The 17919-nt window shown below is 42.2% G+C and overlaps 2 protein-coding genes across 2 annotated transcripts; both read left to right on the forward strand.

The window, feature by feature from the left end:
• Window positions 1-257: 257 nt before the first annotated feature.
• sp7 (Sp7 transcription factor) lies at window positions 258-4888 on the forward strand. Its single transcript, XM_084929509.1, has 2 exons — window positions 258-390; window positions 1594-4888. The coding sequence occupies exons 1-2, from the start codon at window positions 355-357 to the stop codon at window positions 2941-2943; spliced, it is 1386 nt and encodes a 461-aa protein (XP_084785635.1). The 5' UTR covers window positions 258-354; the 3' UTR covers window positions 2944-4888.
• Window positions 4889-10810: 5922 nt separating this feature from the next.
• On the forward strand, window positions 10811-16309 carry tarbp2 (TAR (HIV) RNA binding protein 2). The gene is made up of 7 exons (XM_084929519.1): window positions 10811-11049; window positions 12689-13003; window positions 13229-13298; window positions 13402-13519; window positions 13989-14116; window positions 14352-14547; window positions 15483-16309. The coding sequence occupies exons 1-7, from the start codon at window positions 10997-10999 to the stop codon at window positions 15638-15640; spliced, it is 1038 nt and encodes a 345-aa protein (XP_084785645.1). The 5' UTR covers window positions 10811-10996; the 3' UTR covers window positions 15641-16309.
• The last annotated feature ends 1610 nt before the right edge of the window (window positions 16310-17919 follow it).

Below are 17919 nucleotides of genomic sequence, written 5' to 3' on the forward strand. Positions count from 1 at the left end.
GACTAATCCCAGTGGAAAAAATAATGCCAGTGAAATTGAAATAATGTCCACACTGTGATTGATGACTAACCCATTCATGCATTTATATTGAAAAAAAAGATTCGACACTCTCGTTTGGGGAGGTGGGATGTCCTGATTTTAGCCACCAATCTCCGTCCATTTTCCCTCGGCTCTGGGTTTTTATTGCTTCTTAGCGAGTCTTCAAAGAGCCCATAGCCTGTAATTAGGGGGCGGGACCCGAGTGCCTCAAAACACTTCCCCGCGTTAGAGCCCAACTTCTTCCAAACTGTCCCGGGACTCTGAGCTGCGCTGCTCCCACTCCCCTCAGCTTCCTAAGGATTTTGTTTCTCAGGGATGGCCGCATCTATTCTGGAGGTAGGGAATGTAATTGTAAGTAGCTTTTCATTTTTCTCCTTCTTCTTAATACAAACTTTTGATGGTGGAATATTTATAAGAAAGTCGTGCAGTTATTAAGGAAGAAACTTTCAGTACTTTAGTTTCAGGTCGTCTCATAGGTTATTATACATAGTGAGAGAGAGAAAATAAGAGTGGTAAAAGAGATTTAAATATACTAAAGGCTAAGCTGCTGAAAGTGCCTTGAAATATTTCTATTCACACCGAGCCTATATTTGCACAAATTTGGCGTTTCCTTAAGATGTGATTGCTCATTATCTGGGAACTGTCAGAGGTGCAAGACGTGAAGATAACAGGTACTGTAGGGGCAGCAGGCTAGTTCATTTTAAAGGATGTCACGACTTTTTATTACTTACAAAACAGAGGGAAATCTGCATGAAGAAGGGAGTTCAACCAGAGTTTGTTGTGAGAGAAAGTGAATGAACTGAGAGTGAGTCAGATTTATATCTAAAAGTTAGCAGAATATTTGATTTTTAACCACGAATATTAAAAGTTACGTGCTGTAGTTACAGATGTGTCACAGCTGGTTTGATAGTTGACACCTCAGCGCACAGTTTAAACAGAAATACAGGAATATAAGCTTGATGTTTTATTAGTTATATCCATGTGTAAACTGTGCATCCAGCAGAAAGTCTCTGAAATGCTGCTGTAGCGTTAGGTACTTGCCACGTGGGAACCTAACATATATCAAATTAAATTCTTGTGACATGTTTGAGTCAAATATATAATCTGATGTAATGGTTCAGTTCAAAAATGGCACATTTTTTGCTTTGTAGATAATAAGATCACGAACGAGAACAATAGCTCGTTGCCATGATGGCAGTTAGATGACCTGGTACATATTTAAATCGTCTGTAAGAGGAGAACTGTAAATTCAGGTGGATTTTTGTATTTTTCAAGCAAACATAAATGTTAAATTAATTTAAGCTGGTCGAAAGCAGTTTGAGCAAAACTAAAATTGAGGGAGTTCCTTTGCTGAGCACAGCTGAAACTTTACAAACACAAACATCCACTGCTTAAAATTGCTGTGACCACTTAGAAAACAGAGAGAGGAGGAAAAGCCAGTGGTGGTGGTCACACATACGTTTTTTATTAGAGTTGACACTGACAGAAGCGGCAGCAGCAAGCAGCCATTTCCTGCAGAAAGTCTAATTTTCTCCCGTGTCTCCTCCTCCCCAGGAAGACGCACGCTATGGCTCCAGTCCTCTGGCTATGTTAACAGCTACCTGCAACAAGTTTGGCAGCACCAGCCCTGTCAGGGATTCAGCTACACCCGGTAAGACTGGCAGCACCTCTCCAGTAAAGAAGCCCTACAACATGACCTCTGACCTTCAGACAGCCAAGAACGGGCGGACCACAGACAGCAGTGGCCTGGCAGACTCCTACACTGGCTCCTTCACTTCAGCTGGAGGAGGAGGAGGTGGCGGGCTGCTTACACCCACTGGAAGTCCCCCTCCTTCAGCCGGAGGCTACACTACAGAATATAACCCTTTCTCTCACTCCTTCCAGACTTCGGTCTCACAGGACCCGTCTCTTTTAGTGTCCAAGGCCCATGCTACAGCCGATTGTCTCACCAGTGTGTATACTTCGCTGGATATGACACACCCCTATGGCTCGTGGTATAAGGCTGGTATCCACCCTGGCATAACTGCTGCTCCAGCTAATGCTACATCTTCCTGGTGGGATGTCCATCCCAACTCCAACTGGCTGTCAGCAACCCAGCCCCAAGCAGATGGAGGTCTGCAGGCCTCCCTGCAGCCTGTGGCACCACAGGCATCCCTTAGCCCACAGCTGCCCAGTTACAGCACCGATTTTACACCACTTAACCCAGCTCCTTACCCCTCCGTGGGACTGGGCTCCTCCTCACATCTCCTCCAACCTTCCCAGCACATGCTGCCCCAGGACATGTACAAGCCCAAACCTGTGCCAAGTGCAGGGCTAATTGAGAATCCCATGGGCCTAAAGCCTGCTAGGGGATCAGGGGGCTACAGCGGAGGGGCTACACCCACCCGGTCTTCATGCGACTGCCCCAACTGCCAGGAGCTGGAGAGGCTGGGAGCCTCTGCTGCATCCCTGAGGAAGAAACCAATGCACAGCTGCCACATCCCGGGCTGTGGGAAAGTCTACGGCAAGGCCTCCCACCTGAAAGCCCACCTGCGCTGGCACACCGGCGAACGGCCCTTTGTTTGCAACTGGCTGTTCTGCGGGAAACGTTTCACCCGCTCTGATGAACTGGAGAGGCATGTGCGCACCCACACGCGGGAGAAGAAGTTCACCTGTCTACTGTGCAACAAGCGTTTCACACGCAGCGACCACCTCTCAAAGCATCAGAAGACCCACGCAGATTCTGCAATGCAGGGCAAAGCTGTAGCTGTGGAGGGAGACGCAGATTCTCGGAGCGAAGAGACCACAGAGCTCAACTCCAGCGCTGTACCTACCAATCCTGTCGCTGACCAAATCACCAACGGAGATGAGAAGACTGGCACGCCTAACGGGGTGGAGAACAGCAGTGGATTGTTGGAGATCTGACTTGATGAAGTCTTGAAATTTTAGAGGTGTTTTCTTTTCTTCTTCTTTTTTTTAAATAGGAAAAAAACTCACCTTACAAACACAAAACTGTATTTTATTTCAAGACATACAAAGGAGACAGTGTTTGAAAAGACTTGATATGATACAGGACTGATAAAGGTAGAAATCACTTCTGGACCACACACACACACACACACACACACACACAAGCATAAATATGACCAAGCCTGCAAACATATAGCGATCCTCAAATGTATGCAGAGACACATGCACAAATATGAGCAACCGAGACATAAATGAACACAATATGCACATGTGAACAGGAATAACTATGAGCAAATGTGCAAACATCCATAATGCATGCATGCAGGGGGATACACAAAAGTACGTCTGCTCGGAAACACATACAAGTAAACATGCTCGTGCACAAATTTTGTAGCCTACACACATTTTCTGCCTTTCAAATGAGACAAACCACTGGGGAAATTTAATCTGCAAAAGCAGAAGGAAAAGAGCTCTGAAGCCGCAAAAGGAAAGTAGTTTTAAAACGAGACTTATGGTCAGGATGATGGAGTCGATGAAGCATTGCATGCCTAGAGAAAAATCTGATTTACAGCTGTACTTTGATACTTATTCATTATTCTTGAAACAATCAATGGACAGTCTACACTTACAGCTTCTTGTTGCCAAAGACACTCTGTTGTACAAGGTATTGCATTTCACCTTTGTTTGCTGTTTGCTTCTTACCATGTCTAATTTAATTTCATATTTACTTTAATAATCTAATTTATGTCTTAAATTATACACATGAAAGATTATCTTGCACCTGCAGGAAATACCTGAAGAAAAAAAAGAATGCAAGATGGTTGAAGCCGGCCAAAAAGAAAATGAAATACATTAAATTAAGACTGTTTTTTCTTATTTATTAGCTATAAGGAAGAGTTTGGGGGTTGTTTTAAAAGTTTTATTTATAAACCTTGAAGTTAAATGTGCGTGTAAACTAATTCTTATATAATCTTTTAATTGTGAAGTCTTCCATACCTGGCAAAATAATGATCAATAAGGGCTTTCTTCCTTGTTTGTGCATACTATATATTGACAACAGTATATAGATATGTATATAGGTGTGTTATTTTTTTATGCATTTTCTATGTTTTGTATAACTTTCCACAAGAAATGATGTCTAGAACGCTTTGGTTACAACAACAAAGAACGTAAAGTAAAAGCTTAATTTTTTTTTGGTTATTAATTTTGTTATTTAGGCAGAACTGAAGTCCCGGTGTTTGCTGACTTGTTGTGAAATGAGTGTAAAAGATACTGTAAATAGCGATGAAGCATGGTACACATGTTGTAAGGTTTATGGTGTGGAATAATGACAATTTTGGTGCTTTTAAGAGTAAAAAAAAATTTGAAAGAGAATTTTTTTGTGTTGTTCCTACACAAAATCCTTCAGAGAGGAAGCTATAACATGAAGACGGAAATAATGAGAAGCAATTTTTCCTTGAGCCTTTACGTTATCATTTTATCACACTTTATCCCCTTCTCTCGCCTCACTTCACATCATTCTTTTCATATCTTACTGTATTTCCACCCCAGCCTGGCTAACCAAATACTTTCATTATCTTTTGCAGCACAAACAAAGCTGTTCACTGAATTGGAGTCTTAACTCCACACAATGACCCCCTTTCAGAGATCCACTGTAGTTACACTCAAGACAATTACTCCACTCTCCAGCTCGAGAGGGGTAATTACTGAGAGCGATGCTCCAGGAGAGTCAGGAGAGAGGAGAAGAGGGGATTAGGACAGGGGAGCTGTGGTTGTATTGTTTATCCAGGGAGGCGGTCAAACAAAGAACCCCAATTAAGGAAGGATACAGGACGAAAGACACGATGTGGAGATACAGACGCTGAGAAGAGGCCGAGCTGATCACCAAGCATCTTTTAAAACGCCTCTCTTTTTCTCTGCCACTTTTCCTGGGTTTGAGGAAGAGTTAAAGTCACAACAAGTGGCACTTGTTTGTCCTTCTCACCACTTTCTTGTCAGGTTACTCAGGCTTTTCCAGACTAATAAAAATACTTTAGGAGGGCGGATTTCCCTCTGTGTTTTAAAAGAGAGATAGCCTCAGGATAGACCAAATGAGGCCCCAGATATGTGCACCAGTAGCAGTGCCAGACAACAATGATTTAAGGAGCTAATCTTTATCATAATTAAGCATATTTCCAACAAGATATAGCAAGGCAGGCAAGCACACATGACAAATTTAGAGATATGGTCAAGTTTCATGGAAAATCTCAATTCGTAAACAATTACAATACATTACAACTACAACAGGAAACAAAACACTGGCTTCATAAAAGTAAAGACTTTCATGACAGAAGTGAAGAGGAGACCTGCGCTGTTTGAACCCCCCTGAATCTACTGACTCTACTATTGTAACATTTACACTTCCCAGGCTGCATGGTTCCAATTTAGGGCTTCTAATGAGCTGTAGTTGAGGTCAATTTATATAAAACGTCCTGGGGCCGACCCTGTCATCAAGGGCCGACATGTTTATGGTGGTCTGAAGTGGGCACACGGTCGAGTCCACAACATAAAAGGCAAACATGGGGAATGAGGTATGGGTAGGGTGTGTCAGGCCAGCGAGAGAGGGTGGGGGGGTTAAGAAGACGGTCAGTGGCTTTTAAAACCTCTGCTACTACTGGTATTTTCTGCCTTTTTAAAATACACTGCCTTTGCAGTGGTGGTGGTATACTGTAGCCTTAACTTTATTTTTACTTCTTTTATTTAGAAAGCCAGGAAACATTAAGTGTTTCTTCAAGTAACGGCGTAAAAAGAAAATATACATGCAGTGACACATAGAGGCAAAAAGCAGAAGCTGGGACAATCTGTTCCATATGGTTTGCCCACAAGTGCCCATTTGCTCCATTTACAAAATCAAAAGCAGACTTAATAAGACTAAAAAGGTTATTCCAGAGGATCCTAGACACACCTGCTTAAGCCATCGTGCAACTAATTTCCGATCTAACAAAAACAAAGAAGCAATTTTAGAATATTTCCTCGCCCGGTGTTTTGTTAAGCGTTAACGACTCGATGAGTTAAGCAAACTCAAGCTTAATGAATTACTCCGGGGAGGGGATCAGATTCCAGTTCATTAGAATCGTGATGTGTTGAACAAAATGCTAATTAACCTCTTTTCCTGCTATTATCCGGTCCTAACTGATTAGTCAAGTAAAACAATGGGCCGTGTTCTGATATAGCCACAGGCACAAGTACCCCTACCTCTGCCTGCCTGCATGTGCGGGCGGGGGTTTGTGAGAGGCAGGACAAAAGCGCAGGTGTCTGCAGGTGTGCCTGGGTCTCTGTGGCGAACAGTGGGCTGAAATGGGAAAGAATGTCAGCATGCCCAGAGGCTCAACAGCCAGGCCGCAAGTAAAAACAAGATAAGGCTTTAGTGGCAAAGTGGAAAAGTAAAGTGACCTGAGTAAACCATAGCACGACCCGAAGAGCAAAAGAGGTCAGGCTAAACGAAACAAAGGTAAAGGAGAAAGACATTACAGGTAACAGAGGGCAAGAGGTAAAAAGGTCAAGCATGCTTTGCTGATGTACTTTATGTTGATTTGTTTTTATCTTTTTTAGCAATGCTTTACGTGGCTGAAGCGGAAACTGCACTATGAAAAAGTTCAAAGTACAAAAGATGTCTCTCAGTATTTAAGCATCTTTGTGGATTTTGCTTTATTTGTGCAGTAAATTCCACTCAATCCCAATCCTACTGCATTACTTCCTAAATCTCCTCGCTGTGCTACACTCACCGTAACACTGGCGATCGAGGTTTGGCCAGCCTTGGTGTTAATGAATCAAGTATAAGCCGTGCGCCTCACACCATCAAACTTGTAATGCTTCTCTTATTTCCAATGCTAATCTTACAATATTAAAGCTTTTTTTTCCCTAGTCTGTGAAGTTCCTTTAAAGTTTAAAAAGAAGTGCTCCCTCACTGCCCAACGCACCAAATGCACCACTAAATGAGGCCATTTTGTTTATAGGAACTGTGGGAGGGTTGTGGGTGACTCTGTGCCCCTTTAAAAAGATAATATGCTTCCCATTTAATGGCCTCCGGATGACAAATTGCTTCCAGGGGAAAATTAGGTTAAGAAAATTGCATGTGTGACACGTAAAGACATATCTGCTCAACTTAGGATGTTTGCCATCCATAAGTCAAATATGCGCAGTAATAGGTGCAGTTGAGATTCTTTGAAGAAAAAAAAACACGCACACACATTTGCTCACGGGCTTTGAATGAGGCGCACACGTTGGCTGTTTGTCAATAATCACGTACGCCCAATCCTGACTGTCTTCGCGTGCAAATCACAGCTTTAACAGAATCTGTCATGAGAACATATACAGCAAAGCACGGTTTACCCCATTTTTGCCATGATGGAAAGTTTCTTTCTTTCAAGACAAGCAGGCCTATATCTCTTGGAGCTGGTTGGAAAACCACTCAGAAAATTGATGGCCCATTATAACCTAATACCGTTACAAATATCTAGAGCACCATTAAAGTGTTCTTTCCTTTTGAAAATGCTTACTATCTTGACGGTATTCTGACTGACACAGAGCCCAAACCATCCTTGTTTACTTTTTTTTAAGTCAAGCCACTAAATACTTCCTTGGAACATTTAAAGTGAAGGGATTTAAGAGAGACAGTGCAGAGAAGGGGTGGCGGAGGTGTAAAAACCCACAGCTCTCAGGAGAAAAGGTAGAGAAAACAGAGTCGGGGAGAACCGCCACTGAAAGAACAGCAGTAAGTGAGAAAAAGAACGGAGTCGAATTGTAAATGAATCTGGATGCGAATCAACAGAATGAGGAAACTGAAGAAGGAAAAAACAGTCAGGGAGGAAGGAGGGAGAAGAGAGAGAGAGACAGAGAGTCGAAACGCAGAAGGAGAACGGAGCGATTTGGGTTGGAAGTGGGAGCTGGGAGCCAGGGTTGGCAGGGTTTGGTGGAGGAGTGTGGTGGTTCAGAAGTCCTCCAGCGCGAGGCGCCAGTGTGTCCGGCGGGGGCCCTGACCATGAGCTGCCTCACCCCCCCAGAGCCACGGCCACAAACCCCCTCTCCCCCTTCACCACCACCACCACCGCCACCCATCCAACCCAAAACCCACTGGCAGGCAGCGCTTCACTGAAGCTGCTGCTGCTGCTGCATGTTTATTTAATATTCTGAAGAAATTGAAATATCTTTGCGGGTTAACACACATACATACACAATTACATATCACTCACTCACACATACGTACAAGCGCGCATACATTCACACACATTACCACCACAATATATAAATAAATAAAGTCGAGTAATAACGTTCTCTTGATCTGTGGCCAAGAGCGGAGTCGGAGAAAATCTTTTTCAAATGGTGTTTTCAGAAGCGCAGAGGGAGGAGCGTGAATGTCTGACACTGCGTGTTGCCTGAGCATGTCAGTCTCAGTCTGGTTCCATCAGAGAAAGAGAGAACATTCACAGCAAAAGATACTCCCAGTGTGACAGAAACACAAAAATTTAACCAAAGCAATGTGTGACTGTGCTGATATATTCAAATGACAGCTAGTGGATCGTGTAGATTCAGTGAAAAAGAAAAAAGAAATCACAGGTTGGGCAATTTAGCCACTGAGTGTGTGGTCCGTGAATGAGAGCATGTATATGAGGTGTTTGAGAAGTGTTAAATGAACAAATGTGCATGCCAGCTTTTTTTTCTGTGTGCGTGAGTGAATGTATGCACGCACGCACATCCATAATGAGTGTGCGATCATTACAAAGCAATTCCTTCAGACAGAAATCCCTTAAACAGCCTTGGTTTTGGTCTTCATGCTATCCCCCTTCTGTCTCCTCTCTCCTCAACAGCCACCAACCACTGCTGCTGCCAAAAATAACACAGGAGCGCCACTCGAACCCGCGCCTCACCACAGCGCAGCCTGGCCGCAAGAGAAGGATCAAAACACACACAAAAAAGGAAACACATCATATTGTGGAAGGAGGGAAAAAGAGCAGCTCGAGGCTTCAAGATATCTACTGATGATTTTGGCAAGCAAAGAACCACACATACTAATGCACCAGGCCAAGGCAGGGAAAAGGAAAGTGTGTTTGTGGATGTGCGCATACAATTTGGATGAAGTATACTGTAACTGCTAAGAGATGGCATTCATCGCTGATCTCATTCAGTCAAAGATTTAACCACAAGCTCAATAAAAACGCTTACATTATCACATTATAGGTCAATAAATTGGAGCCTTCAGCTGATAAATAAAGTCTCGGAGAATAAGACAAATTAACACTGAAAGTATGAGTAATGAGGAGGAGGGGTGCACTCCGGTCACAGATACCCAGGTCAGTGATAAATCACGCTGCTCGGATTGTAGGTTTAGGAGTTCAAATGGAAGGCAGCTCTACTCATTGTCATGGCCAGTTCACTTTGTGTTGCGTTTGGCAAAGCGGACTTATCCACACTGTCACGCTGATGCCAGTGGACGAAGTTTTCAGAGCTCCGGTTCGACAGTGGCCAGCAGGGCTTTGCAAGCGCACAATCATGGGATTAATTGTTGATCCCCGGAATTAAAGATAATTCATGGAAAGGTGGAAAATGCTAATAAAATGAAACATTTTACGAAAGCGCTGCTACATAATTTGGAAAGGAGACTCTGACGTTGTGGGTTCAGATGATTTCTGGGGTCTGCACGGTTCCTTTGGCTATTTATGAAGACACATCTTTCCAAACCAAGCAGGGAAAAAGATCCCAAATTAAAAGAGCTGCCTGACTGTAAACAGTAAATGTTATTACAGTGATATTACTGTAATAACATTTACTTGGGTAAATATTTTTTCATTGTAATTGTTTAAAATAAATGAAAAGTGCTGAAAATGTTTATTTTGAAAGTTTATAACCTTTTTTATTCCATGGAGAGGTTTAACTCTGAATGTTTTCAGAATAAACACTTTGGGGCATATCTGATTTCGAAACCTTATTTTCAGCTTTAGGGTGGTCAGTCCACTACACGAAAGGAATTTCTCGTGTTGCCACGTTGGTCTGTAGTGAATATGACAGGTGCTGGACATCCCAGGGACCCGACAGGGAGGGCTGTCAGCAGGGGAAATCTATAGCTAACTGTCGCCCTCTTATGGTTACATTTAGGAACACCACACCATTCCCAGTAAAACTTATCAAAATCTGTAGCCTATGATTAGGCACATACACAGTTTAGCTACCTCATGCAAAACATATACAACTGTAGAAATTACTGTAAAAAAAATAAACTGTAAGGCCATTTTTTATTTACAGGCTAAACAAATAACTTAAAAGTTAAGTAACAAATGTAATTCAACGTGATGCAGGACTTCTCTATTTTCTTATCAATCTGTTTTTAAATCCTCAGTGGCATGAGGTGGAAGATGAGATGATGAAAGCGATCATTTACCAAAAAATGTGGACCATGTTCACGGTTTGGAGATGATAGCTCTCACAAAAGACAGCAGGCAGAGCTGAAGATGCTGAGATTTGAGCTGGAGATGAAGCTGCCAAGCAGGGGGAAAGATGAAGACCACTGAGAAGATTCATAGATGCAGCGAAAAAGGACATGTAGTAGGGACATGTAGTAGGTGACAGAAGACGATGCTACAGCAGATGGTGTGTTTGGCGCCCCCTACAGGGAACAGCCGAAAGAAGAATGTCTGAACCTTTTACCTCTCTAACGTGCATAAATACTTGGATTGACGCCTGTTGTTTACTTCTGTCTGTACCATCCATAGAAAGACATGTTTCGTGAAATCTCAACGTTAAACGTGCCAAAACAGAGGTTTCGCAGTGAGCCGATGACGTCATATCATCGCGCCAGAGGACTCCGCTATTGTAGTCTGTCGGGGCGGCAGTGACGCGGGGGCTTCGCTTTATGCCGTCGCCTCATCATCTGTAAGGGGGAACAATAAACAGCGTCTGATGAAAGCAAGTGTCTGTTTTGGTGGGGGGGATCTGCCATCCGAAACCGACCGGCTCTGTCTGCGTGAAATAGGGAATGAACGACGAGACAGCATCGGACAGCTGGAAGAGAAACTCCGGGTGCTCCAGGTAAAGCTAAGCTAACAGCTCCCCCGGTCAGACCACCACACTCCTCCTCCAGTAACAAACAAGACGAGAAGGCTGGCTTTTAGTAGGGTTTCAGAAACAGAGCTGTAAACACGAGCTGCTAGCATTTTTTTTCCCTGACAGCTGCATGTTGCAAAACTGTGACGCCAGAATGACGGCATCGGGGCTTCTGCAGACTTTGGTGACATCCGTGCTGTTTTACTCCGTTTCCACACTGTGTTCAGACTCTCCGATAATAAAGCGGCTACACTCACACTGAAAACTTTTGTAAGCTTCCCCTTTCCCATAGAAAGTGACTATTAATGAATAATTAGATCAGCGATGGCTGTATTGATCTACAGCACGTGCATTAAACAGGAAATCTCCACTAAAGAAAGTTTTTTGGGTTTTTTTTGGTCTAAGTCTATCCATGTTTGAGGACCTGAGCTCCATAGAGCTTATCTAGTTGTAACACTGAATTATTCATTATTAAAGCACATTACTGTGGACAGTTTGCACTTGAAGGCTTGAGAAAGAAATGTCTGTTTAGGTTCTCAGTCGTCCAGGTCATCGTAATCTAAGGACCTTGGAAAGAAAAGGGACTGGACTTCTTTGAGTTTCTTGAAGGTGTTTTACCTCTCACCTGAGAAGCTACGTCAGTTCTAAGACCAAATGCTGGAAAGTCCTAGATTGTAAGCAACTGTTGATCATGTGCCTCATCACATGGGCCAAGATGTGAAACAGGGTGTTGGTCATTATCAGCAGAGGTTTCGGGTGAACCCATTGTGAGACATTGCTTCACCCTATCATGTGAGTTACATGGGAAGAGATCGTAAAACTACACTATAGGTGGCAGAGAGTTCAAAAATGGTGCTTCACAGTGGAAATAAATGGCTTCTTTCACTCCTCTTTCAAACTGTCTTCTTTGTCCAAAATGTGAATATTGACATCCTTGAAAGAGTGACCTTTGACCTTTAGATGCAGACGTACAGCTGAGTCTTGTCTTGTCGAGGTGGCTCTTCTGTGTTGTGCCGTGCATTTATGAAGTGGCTGTTTGGTTTCTTCAGTGAGAATGAAGCACAACTTTGCACAGATGTTTTATGATCATTTTTGCAGCCATATATTTTTATACAGATCAGACTTTGAAATCATTGCATTTTTCTTCTTTTTACTTCATTTTTTATTCTACTCTTCTGTCAACATTATTTGATATTTCTGTCAACTTTCAGGGGAATTAAAATCTCCTTTAATTGGTGAATATAAGCATAGATATATGTAACTGTAATTGTTTCTGTAACTCTAATGTGTCCAAGTTCTGTTTGAACCAGTGTTTTGTTTTACATTTGAAGACAGAGAATTCAAAATATATAGAAAAAGTATCAAAAATATAGTTCCCCGTAATATTTTGTGAGATTTTTACTCTCCTAATAGTTTTTGTTTTAATTTTTGAGTGAATAAAAAACTAGAGTGATTAAAAAATAAAATAAATATAGATATGAAAATGAAAATAAATAAGAAATAACAAAGTAAAACTATGAAGTTACACACAGTATATTAAACCCTATATACAATAATTTTTCTTGTTTGCATGAAAAGGTGTTTCTGGAGAGTCTGTCTCATGCGAGGTTTTTCTCTTATGTAGTATTGAGCAAATGCTGGCTGTGAATCCCGGAAAGACGCCCATCAGTCTGCTGCAGGAGTATGGAACGCGGATAGGCAAGACCCCAGTGTATGACCTGCTGAAGGCCGAGGGACAGGCCCACCAGCCCAACTTCACGTTCCGCGTCTCCGTCGGAGAGATCAGCTGCACCGGCCAGGGGCCCAGCAAGAAGGCAGCCAAGCACAAAGCAGCCGAGGCTGCTCTGAAGATGCTAAAGGGAGGCCTTGGAGGTCCTGCCGGAGTTGGTATTGGAGTAGACGGGTTTATTGGGGTTGATGTGTCTACTGATGCAGATGGGTCAGTTTTTCTGTTTAATTTTTATTTATTTTCTTATAAAACAACCTCATTACAGTTAAAATTATTTAAAAATGTTTATCTATCCAGCTTAGTCTGCTTTAAACATCTAATAAGCAGGCCAGCCTGAATGCTATGAAGAGCATTTCAACACTTAACAAGAGTAAGATAGAGCGTTGTGTGGTTTCATTGTTTCCTTTTTTGTTTTTTTTCTCAACCTCTGTGTAGTGCCCAGTCAGAGATGAAGACCACAGGCACTTCACAGCAGTCTGAATGCAACCCTGTAGGGGCTCTGCAGGTAAATAAACGCAGACAGCTACCAAGGTTTCATTTTGCTGTCATTATTTCTGCGGCTTATAAATTTTCCAACTTTTGGTTTCTTTTTTACTTTGTTCTGCCAGGAGCTGGTGGTGCAGAAAGGATGGCGTTTGCCAGAGTACACAGTCACTCAAGAGTCTGGTCCAGCACATCGCAAAGAGTTCACCATGACCTGCAGAGTGGAGAGATTTGTAGAAATCGGTACGTTGCTTTGTTTCAATCTCTCAGCCTGCATGCGCGTGTGTATGTGTGTACCATGTACCATGTTTACATATCTTTGTGGGGACAAAATGCCTGACCCACGAGTTTGCGGGCATTTTTGAGACTCAAAATGTGGTTTTAGTGTCAGGGTTATAGTTAGGGTTAGGCATTCAATTTTAATGGTTAAGGTAAGCTGCTAGGAAAAGCATTGTGTCAATTAGATGTCCCCACAAACACATGAAACATGAAAACACAATTTTGTGTGTGGGTGTGAGTGTGTTCACTAATGAAATATTATTGATAGAAAACAGCTTAATAAAACTGAGCAAAATCATATATCTATTGTTAAACCTTTCACACTGGTCAACTAAGTTGTGACTTTCCCTGACTTACTCTCTTAAAGCATGAAAACTTAAGAGATATCAAGCACATCCTTTGGTTTCTGATGCAATCTCCTCTTCCCCTCCAGGAAGTGGTACATCTAAGAAGCTAGCCAAGAGAAACGCAGCAGCTAAGATGTTGTCACGCATACATGATGTCCCCGTAGATATGAGGACCAGCAATGATCCTGATGCCGAAGATGATACATTTACTATGGTGGGAATCAAACACTGTTACACTGACTGACAAATGTTTATTAAGCATCATTAGAGGAATTAGAGTTTAGTTCACTTCTACATAGTAACAAAATATTTTTGTAAATTTTATTTTTCTGTATTTCCTGAAGCATGATTAATTTAGCATAATCTCTGATTCATATGCTCTGTTGTTACTCTTCTGTCTCATGATTATGGCACGTAATGACATTGTCCATTAATTCCTGCATGCACAGAACATGGGCAGCAGAGCGGAGTCGGGTAAAAGTAAAGGCTTCAGCTGCACGTGGGATTCTCTGCGTAACTCTGCCGGTGAGAAGATCCTCCAACTCCGCAGCCACCCTCTGGGCATGCCCTCTGATTCCAACTTCTGCTCTTTGCTCAGTGAACTGTCTCTGGAGCAGCGCTTTGATGTCAGCTACCTGGACCTTGGTGAGTTCACAGACCGTACCTGTCACACTTCTCTCTTGCGTTCTTGCATTCTCGTTAAAAGGAGGATGGTATACAAAGCGTAAAGAGCCACTGCTGATGCGCCTGCTGACAGGAAGAGCTGCATTTTTGTTAGTATCTGTTAAATATGGTAATTCAGTGGAGCTTTCACTGCGCTGCTTAAGATCTGTTAGGTTGTGAAAGCCTCTTACTGTTTCACATCTGGTTTGCACCATCTGCACGCACTTGCAGAGGATACAGGGTAGATTTTGATGTCATGCCCAGAAAAAAAAGGCAAGCTGTGTTGTGGTCGTTATTACTGTCACCAGATATTGAGGAAGTAGCCTGCAGCTGCTTGTTATCTTGGTTTTATGTAGAACCATTTTTTTTAATGTGGACAGTTTCAATTCAATTCAATTTTATTTATATAGCGCCAAATCACAAGGCGCTTAAAGCTCTTCACCGAAACAACAGTTTAACGTAGCAGATTTACATTAATGAATCGAATTATTGGCATTTGTTTGTTATCTCTGCTCGATTTATTTGTGTAATTAGCACACATTTTTTTTCTTTTTTTAGTATTAAAACCTGTCACGGTCATTATTTTATCTTCTGCAAACTATAGGATCTATGAAATCGTGACAAAAGTGTTAGTTTTTCTTAAAATACGCAGTAGATGAGGGTAGTTATTACTATATTCTAATATATGTTTTAGTTACAGTCGTTTTGATCATATTATTATTATGCCTGTATATAATAACGGTACATTGAATTAGATGTACAGTATTAATAACAATGTTAACTGTCAAATCTTTCATTCTGAAGTACACCACACATATGTTATGATATTATTTAAAAAGTAGCAGTAATCCTGTAAATATCTATTTTATAATAAAGATGAAACTCGTGATTTTGTATTTTGTTCCTTCTGTTCTCAGAGGAGCGCAGTCTCAGCGGCCTGTGTCAGTGTCTTGTGGAGCTCTCCACGCAGCCAATCACCGTGTGTCACGGCTTCGCCCCAAACGTAGACGGTGCCCGAGCCAACGCAGCCCACAATGCACTGCAGTACCTCAAAATCATGGCAGGAGGGAAATGACGAGCGTGTCAGCCCCCCTCCCTCACAGACTTGAACTCACCACTACAAAATGCCATCATAAATTTCTACTTTGGATGACGGAGGCACTTTTGTGATGAACTCAAATAACATGAATTACCTCAAATTTAGAAATGAAGACTCTTTATGCCCCAAGATTTTTTAAAAGTCCTATTGATGATGCCAATGAAGATTTAGTTGCCCCCCCCAAAAAATCACTTGACATTTACAATATTTATCACTAATTATGTATTTTTACTTTTTTATATCACCCTAGTTGTTTTCATCTGAATTTATAAATGGTGCTATCGTGGTAAACTCAACGTTGAAAATAACTTGAGATAAAATTGTGATGCCGTGAAATGACCAGGGCGTGAAAGGGGTCTGAAGAAAATGGAGTGGAGTCATCCGTTCACTGCTGCTTTGTTAAATCCCTGTTTTCATGCATGGACCTAAAAAGAGCCCAGACTTGAAGAAAAATTAAGAAAAAGAGACTGCTGAGTTATTGTCATAGGACAATCATCTTGAAGATTAACCATTTTACACACAAGTGTTAAAAAATGTTGGTTTTAGTATGAAAATAGTCCCCCTGTTACATGCTAGTTCTTTGTTTGGGTCTGTTAGATTAGGTTTATATGATTTAATGTTTAATAAACACATTATTTGTGGCTACACCTTTTGTCGCCCTCTCTCTGAAACAGTCCACTTATATTATTGTGCGGCCTTTACAATAGACCCCCCCACCCCTCCCCCATATGTTCTAATTGGTCAGTTGAACTGACACAGTGGTATCTGAAATCCCAGTGTCTTGATAATGTTTTTAATTTTCTGGGCTTTTTAAGGTAACTTTGGTGTTAAATCAGGGAGTTGAAAATGGTTTTATTTAATGAAATGTTTCACATTGCTGTTTCCATGGAAATAAAAGCATGTCACTGGGTCTTCAGTTCTTCAGAGGGGTAAAATAGTTTTACTGTAAGATTCAGCAAAGGCAGCTTCCCATTTACTGATGATGTGTCAAACTAGCCTCCGTGCTGGCTTTACATCAGTCCGTTACGTAGTGACATACAGGGAGTGCAGAATTATTAGGCAAATGAGTATTTTGTCCACATCATCCTCTTCATGCATGTTGTCTTACTCCAAGCTGTATAGGCTCGAAAGCCTACTACCAATTAAGCATATTAGGTGATGTGCATCTCTGTAATGAGAAGGGGTGTGGTCTAATGACATCAACACCCTATATCAGGTGTGCATAATTATTAGGCAACGTCCTTTCCTTTGGCAAAATGGGTCAAAAGAAGGACTTGACAGGCTCAGAAAAGTCAAAAATAGTGAGATATCTTGCAGAGGGATGCAGCAGTCTCAAAATTGCAAAGCTTCTGAAGCGTGATCATCGAACAATCAAGCGTTTCATTCAAAATAGTCAACAGGGTCGCAAGAAGCGTGTGGAAAAACCAAGGCGCAAAATAACTGCCCATGAACTGAGAAAAGTCAAGCGTGCAGCTGCCAAGATGCCACTTGCCACCAGTTTGGCCATATTTCAGAGCTGCAACATCACTGGAGTGCCCAAAAGCACAAGGTGTGCAATACTCAGAGACATGGCCAAGGTAAGAAAGGCTGAAAGACGACCACCACTGAACAAGACACACAAGCTGAAACGTCAAGACTGGGCCAAGAAATATCTCAAGACTGATTTTTCTAAGGTTTTATGGACTGATGAAATGAGAGTGAGTCTTGATGGGCCAGATGGATGGGCCCGTGGCTGGATTGATAAAGGGCAGAGAGCTCCAGTCCGACTCAGACGCCAGCAAGGTGGAGGTGGAGTACTGGTTTGGGCTGGTATCGTCAAAGATGAGCTTGTGGGGCCTTTTCGGGTTGAGGATGGAGTCAAGCTCAACTCCCAGTCCTACTGCCAGTTTCTGGAAGACACCTTCTTCAAGCAGTGGTACAGGAAGAAGTCTGCATCCTTCAAGAAAAACGTGATTTTCATGCAGGACAATGCTCCATCACACGCGTCCAAGTACTCCACAGCGTGGCTGGCAAGAAAGGGTATAAAAGAAGAAAAACTAATGACATGGCCTCCTTGTTCACCTGATCTGAACCCCATTGAGAACCTGTGGTCCATCATCAAATGTGAGATTTACAAGGAGGGAAAACAGTACACCTCTCTGAACAGTGTCTGGGAGGCTGTGGTTGCTGCTGCACGCAATGTTGATGGTGAACAGATCAAAACACTGACAGAATCCATGGATGGCAGGCTTTTGAGTGTCCTTGCAAAGAAAGGT

This window comes from Perissodus microlepis, chromosome 5 (genome assembly GCF_051167445.1).
Source record: "Perissodus microlepis isolate ML-2025 ecotype Zambia chromosome 5, ASM5116744v1, whole genome shotgun sequence".
Lineage (NCBI taxonomy): Eukaryota > Metazoa > Chordata > Actinopteri > Cichliformes > Cichlidae > Perissodus > Perissodus microlepis.

What these genes read in the sequence shown, in the direction of transcription:
- sp7 (XM_084929509.1), top strand. Translation starts at nt 355, where the DNA reads ATGGCCGCATCTATTCTGGAGGTAGGGAATGTAATT. An exon ending in TGGAGGTAGGGAATGTAATT is followed by an intron (nt 391 to 1,593) that starts GTAAGTAGCTTT and finishes CCTCCTCCCCAG; the next exon opens with GAAGACGCACGCTATGGCTC.
- tarbp2 (XM_084929519.1), top strand. Translation starts at nt 10,997, where the DNA reads ATGAACGACGAGACAGCATCGGACAGCTGGAAGAGAAACTCCGGGTGC. An exon ending in GGAGAGATTTGTAGAAATCG is followed by an intron (nt 13,520 to 13,988) that starts GTACGTTGCTTT and finishes CTTCCCCTCCAG; the next exon opens with GAAGTGGTACATCTAAGAAG. An exon ending in AAGATGATACATTTACTATG is followed by an intron (nt 14,117 to 14,351) that starts GTGGGAATCAAA and finishes CTGCATGCACAG; the next exon opens with AACATGGGCAGCAGAGCGGA.